Consider the following 6,077-nt stretch of genomic DNA (forward strand, 5'->3'; position numbering starts at 1 on the left):
TTGGCCTTCTTGGCCGCCTGGGCACACTGTCGGCTCATGTTCAGCCGGCTGTCGACCAACACCCCCAGGTCCTTTTCCGCCAGGCAGCTTTCCAGCCACTCTTCCCCAAGCCTGTAGCGCTGCATGGGGTTGTTGTGGCCAAAGTGCAGGACCCGGCACTTGGCCTTGTTGAAGCTCATACAGTTGGCCTGGGCCCATCGATCCAGCCTGTCCAGGTCCATCTGCAGAGCCTTCCTACGCTCGAGCAGATCAACACTGCCGCCCAACTTGGTGTCGTCTGCAAACTTACTGAGGGTGCACTCGATCCTCTCATACAGGTCGTTGATAAAGATATTAAACAGAACTGGCCCCAATACTGAGCCCTGGGGAACACCGCTCGTGACCGGCCGCCAACTGGATTGAACTTCATTCCCCACAACTCTCTGGGCCCGGCCGTCCAGCCAATTTTTGACCCAGCGCAGAGTACACCTGTCTAAGCCGTGAGCCGCCAGCTTCTCCAGGAGAATGCTGTGGGAGACGGTGTCAAAGGTAGACCACATCCACAGCCTACAGGACTAATTATAGCTAAAGAGGGGAGCTGCAATTAAAAATAGGGAGACCCATCCTTAGAGCACTGACCCTCAGGGCTTTATCAATCCCTGCCTGTATCTAGATGTCCCCTTAACTGCTTTAGGTGAAGAATGAGCTGTGTTTTTCTGGCTGGGAGAGAGTTTATGGTAGTGCCAGTGTTATCAAAGAGGACGAGTCTGAGCCTCTGCTGTGCCTCTGTCACCTGCCACTGCATTGCCGCTTCTGGAACTGCATGAGATCTGCCATTTTTTGGTTTTTATGTGTCTACCTGCAGGAGGAGCCAAGATTTAAAGAATATCCATCAGCATGGCAGGAGGTAGATTGGACATACAGGCCTTACCGTGATGTGCTCCTGAGCCAAGTCTTGTTTTTCCATACTGAGAGGTTCTCAGGGAGTTCTCCATGCGTGTCTCAGGAGAGTGCTGGGGCTTTGTCATGCTGGGATTACAGATCAGCCTTGCAAAATGCTTCTTGTCTGAGCCACATAGGTATTTTCAATTCCTGCGTCAAACACTGGCCTCATTCAGCATCACAGTCTGAGTGAACAAGAGATGTAAACGTTGAGAGGAGTATAGCGGTAAATCGTATCATGTCATGTGGTGGCACAGTAGCTTCTGGGGGACCACGAATTCTGCCATTGGGTTCCCCGTCATAGGCACAGGAACTGAAATCAGTAGCTGACGCAGGGTGACTCGGTGTTACCCAAACCTGATGAGTTTGTAGCTTGTAGGAATTACCCAAATGCCTTCTGCAAACAGCAGCTGATAACAGGGATGTAGTAAGTCAGGGGAATTTGGGGTTCTGTTACCAAGCCTGTTCTCAAGTGGCTTGCACAGTATCCCTTTCTTTTCTAAGGGAAATATTCTCATTGCGACAGTTGTTTGCCTCATTTACGCCCTGCTTCTAAGGGAACAATGCGTCCTTGTAGCAGAGCCCACCTCAAAGTCCCCTCGGGCAGTCTGCGATGCTGGTGAACTGGTCCTCCCTCAGCTCCAGGAGTTTCACAGCCTGTATCTCAAATGTGTGGAGCCTAACAGCTTGATTGTTTTTTCAGCTTATCATTCGTCCCCAGAAGCTATTTTTTATTTGTATCTTGTGCCTTCTACATGTATCCTTCCCCAGTCACACACACTCTCTTCTTTTGACCACACAGCCCAAATCCTGTCAGTCTTTGTTCTCTGAATCAATGATTTTGGAGTCCTCTTCCTCTAGCCACGAGCCCTTCCTCCCACCTGATTTCAGCTGGCCCCCGATACCAGTTATGTTGGTGCAGACTTTCAAGCCCAGGAGCAAATTCTCAGGACACAGGAGCAGGCGATGTCTTGAAGGAGACAGAGGAGATAAAAATGCAGAGCTCTGAAGCCCAGTAGCCTGGCCACACTAGCAGAGGCGAGACCTGAGACACTCCAAACGTGTGGTTTTGCTACAGCTGCTTACAGTCATTGCTGCAGTGATTTGCAGTCTGGCAGCACGCTGGATGCTCTGCAAAGGCCCAGCTAAGCCAGACCTGAGAGCCTGCAAAGTAAAGAACAAGAGAAATTTAATATGCAGCTTTGCCATGTTTGCCCTGATTGCTATTTTAATGTATTCGAAGAGGAGAGAAAGGGAGGGAGGTGATAACTTTTCCCGGAGCCCCTGCTCTTGGGTTTTAAATAATTTATTCCACCAAGAGCTAAGGATTAGACTGCAGCCTGCCCTTGTCCTCCTGCAGAAGCGTGGAGGAGTCATGCAGGGACCTCCTCTTCAGCTGCCCCAGCCCATTTCTGCCTTGCAGAACGGTATATATGCAGAAAGGTATACAAGATCTGTATGAAGCTATAAAGTTAACCAGTTCCTCTAGAAAAAGGGTTACTTTCCATCCTCCATGCACCACTTTTTTTGGTTTTGATACCCCAAACAGACCTAAACCCACAGCCAAGCCTCACCACTTGCTGGAGCTTGCTGCAGTGGAGTCATACGTGAGAACCTTCCCCTTATCCCTGACCTTGAAGGGTCTGCCCAGGATTGGGAACCCCTCTACCCAAAAAAGCTTTGTAAAGCCTTATATTTTCACAGCTCCCTCTAGACAGGGTGCTTTGTCTTGGTGATATCTAGACCACAGACCCCTGACACCAGATCTTACCCCTTGGTACAGATGGGGAAACTGAGGCACAGAGCACAGCTCTGTGAATTGGAGAGGCTGTGCCAGGAATTCACAAAAGTGCTATATAAAGGGCACTAGACTCCTGATTCCCCTTCTGCTCCATGACCTTTCGGCAGTGCTTTCCCAGAGTCACACACTCTTCTCCCGGTTTCAAACCCTAATCAGTTTGTGCTGTAAAGGAAGGAGGGAAAGAACCAGTCTCAAAGGACCCCAGCAGCTATCACTAGTTTTATCTCTTCCACCTGGGCTGTGGAGTCAGGGCAAATAATCCAGTCCCACGTCCAGTCCCAGCCCATTTTTTTGCAGTGCTTGGATTGGCAGCTGTCAGAATTTCCCCACTGCTTCCTTGGCCCGTGACACATTTTCCCTTCCAATAAGTACTTGCTTAAATTCCCTTCCTTGGAAATCCATTCTTTCACTAATGCCGCTTTACATTAATGTAAACCAGCCTGCACTGCAGCCTCTGTGTTATGCCTTCTCTTCAGATGATCTTTTACTTATTAAAAGAGGCACCTCAGCTCCTGGCTCAAATTTTATTTTGCATTATTTAATATTTTTCCTCTCAAACTGTGTGTCTCAGTAGCATTGGAGGTCTCTGGAGTTTTGGGCTTGGAGTTCTTTCCATGCTCCCTATTAGCATCTCTCTGCAAGAGGGCTTCATTAAGGGACAAAAAACTCCACTTCCCCTACCCCTGTGATTCCTTTGCTTTCCGGAAGACTCCTGTTCTTGCAAGCTGAGTGACTAGACACACATCTGTACATCACCATGTATATATATCTTTATGCATCTGTATCTATATACTGCTTTCTACGTGCTGGATACCAAATGGTGACGTCTCGGCTGACAGTAACTACTAGGAAAGAGGAGCCCTCAGTTCCCCATAGTTTGTGTTTTAGCTAGGTATGTGTCCTGGTTTTGGCAGGGATAGAGTTATTTTCCTTCCTAGTAGCTGGGACAGTGCTGTGCTTTGGGTTTAGGATGAGAACAAAGTTGATAACGCACCGATGTTTTAGTTGTTGCTAGGTAATGCTTACACTAGCCAAGGACTTTTTAGTTTCCCATGCTCTACCAACTGAGAAGGCTGGAGGTGCACAAGAAGCTGGGAGGGGGCACAGCCAAACTGGCCGAAGGGCCATTCCATACCATGGGACGTCATGCTCAGTACATAAACTGGGGAAAGCTGGCCGGGGGGGGCCGCTGCTCAGGGACTGGCTGGGCATCGGTCGGCGGGTGGTGAGCAATTGCACTGTGCATCACTTGCTTTGTGTATTATTATTATTATCATTTTATTTCAATTATTAAACTCTTTTTATCTCAACCCACGAGTTTTTCTCACTTGTGCTCTTCCAATTCTCTCCCCCATCCCACCGGGGGTGGGGGGGAGTGAGCAAGCGGCTGCGTGGTGCTCAGTTGCCGACTGAGGTTAAACCACGACACTATGGAAGAGTGTGGGGAGTAGGTCTGTGAGATTTGCTCCCCTGTGCACGTACGTGCCCACTTGGCATCTCCTGATGTTCAATAGGAATATGTTTGTGTTCTCTTTGTACAGCACCTGACGCAGCCTTCTCTGCTCTTGGCACTGCTGAATAAAAGTAATAGTTGATGGTATTCTACAGAAATAAAGGTCTGGAGCATCAAGTATCACTATTCACCAGAGTGGGGTTTTTTTGTTTGCTTGCTTTTCAGGCAGTATTATGAGATGCTCTACAACACAGCAGACGAGCTTTTAAACCTCGTGGTGGATCAAGGGGTGAAGTACACAGAGCTGGAATACATCTACGCCCTGAACTTACTGCACCGGAGCCAGACAGGTGTGGGAGACCAAACCACCCAGAACATGAGGTTGCAGCGGTTGAAGGAGATCATTTGTGAGCAGGCTGCTATCAAACAGGCCACCAAGGACAAGAAAATCACCACCGTGTAATCTGCTCTGTCGCTCATATTCGCTGAGCAGCGGGGGCTGTCAGATTGCAGGTCCAAGTCTCTGCGTTTCTGTTATAATCAAAGGCAAAAGTGCGTATCTTCTGGGTGGCATTGTACTGGTGAGAAGGGAAATGTCATTTGGGATTTGGGTTTGGGGTTGTTTGGGGGGTTTTGCTGTGTAATCACATAATGCTTCCTTAATGTGTTCTCCCAAGAGTGATTGCACCGCAGGAACAGGCATCCTGGTAGAGATTTGGGTGGGATATTTGGCTTTGCTCTGTTGCTGCTGCTTTGCCTTGAGATGTAAGGCAAGCTGCTATCTGGCGGGGTGGGAAAAGAGAAGATTTCACACCGGGTTAGGTCAGAGTCTTCAGTGGAAGTTCAGACCACAGTAAAGTAAACAGCACCGTGACAAGTCAAGCACAGACCTGTTGGTCACATGTGAGATCTTGATGGTTTTGAAGCCATTCCAGCAGCGTTGCTGTGTGGAGCCTGTGTCAGCTCTGCCAGTACTATTCTTGATGGCAGTTGTAGATGCGTTAAGTTTTCTGCTGTTTCCACTGCAGAGAGATCTATTTGCTTATTCCTTTGGATAGCGATAAGCCAATTCTCGTAGTGGGAGGTAACATGGGACCATTTGTTTCCACTTTTACTTTTTCATTATCACAGAGCCATATGGCATCGGTTTCTACAGCGCATACTGCGCTGGATGATGGTGGATGCAGGAGAAAATTGCCAATATAAGGTAATAGCAAAACTTAATTCTCTTCTTCTGAATATATCTTTTGAGTCTCCCCAGCTGAAAAGGTATTTTGTAATTGTCATTTGATGTACTGGAAGGGCACGCAGGCTTATGTAGCTCAGCACTAATCATCAGCAAGGGCAGGAGGAGGGCAGACCCCAGCTCTGCAGTCTGAGGCGCACTCAGGTCACCATTTCTGCCCTGCCTTGACCATATAAAGCCACCTGGTAAAAGGTTCCTTATTTATGGAGGCTGAGGAGTTTATACCATCCCTCCAAACCGAGAATACACTGCACTTGTATTTGTCAAGTAAATTGTCGACCCAGCTGGGTTTCACGTCCTGAGATAGCTTCTCTCTGAGCTGTGTAACTGCTTGTGTGTCAGTCTTGAAACTGCAAAATTAAAGGATGTTTGAAGACTCCTCAAAGGCTCTGGTGGTTTGTCTGGCTTTTTTTAAGGACTGTTATTTTTGTGGTATTTAAAAGATTCCCTTCCAGGTCTGAATTCATATGGTGTCCTCCAAGGTTACATCAGTGAGGAAGTGGTCTTCTGAATCATTCAGTCTAATCCCCAGCTACCACAGGCCAACTGGACAACAAGCTTCTTAACCTCCATGTTAAAAGCAGAACCCAGTAGTTCTAGCTGTTAGGAATCTTCTGCTTTCTGTTCTCATTTTATTCATGAACCCAGTTTTTCTT

At 47.9% G+C, this 6,077-nt stretch overlaps 1 protein-coding gene across 1 annotated transcript in view; it reads left to right on the plus strand.

The window, feature by feature from the left end:
* The window catches only part of EXOC4 (exocyst complex component 4), a 473,947-nt gene extending 468,152 nt beyond the window's left edge, over window positions 1-5,795 (plus strand). The window contains exon 20 of the mRNA XM_009328697.1: window positions 4,401-5,795. Within this exon, the coding sequence (XP_009326972.1) occupies window positions 4,401-4,638 (238 nt within the window). The 3' untranslated portion in view covers window positions 4,639-5,795. The remainder of the gene's footprint in view (window positions 1-4,400) is intronic.
* The last annotated feature ends 282 nt before the right edge of the window (window positions 5,796-6,077 follow it).

The sequence above is a fragment of the Pygoscelis adeliae genome, unplaced genomic scaffold (genome assembly GCF_000699105.1).
Source record: "Pygoscelis adeliae isolate BGI_AS28 unplaced genomic scaffold, ASM69910v1 Scaffold207, whole genome shotgun sequence".
NCBI classification, from domain to species: Eukaryota; Metazoa; Chordata; class Aves; order Sphenisciformes; family Spheniscidae; genus Pygoscelis; species Pygoscelis adeliae.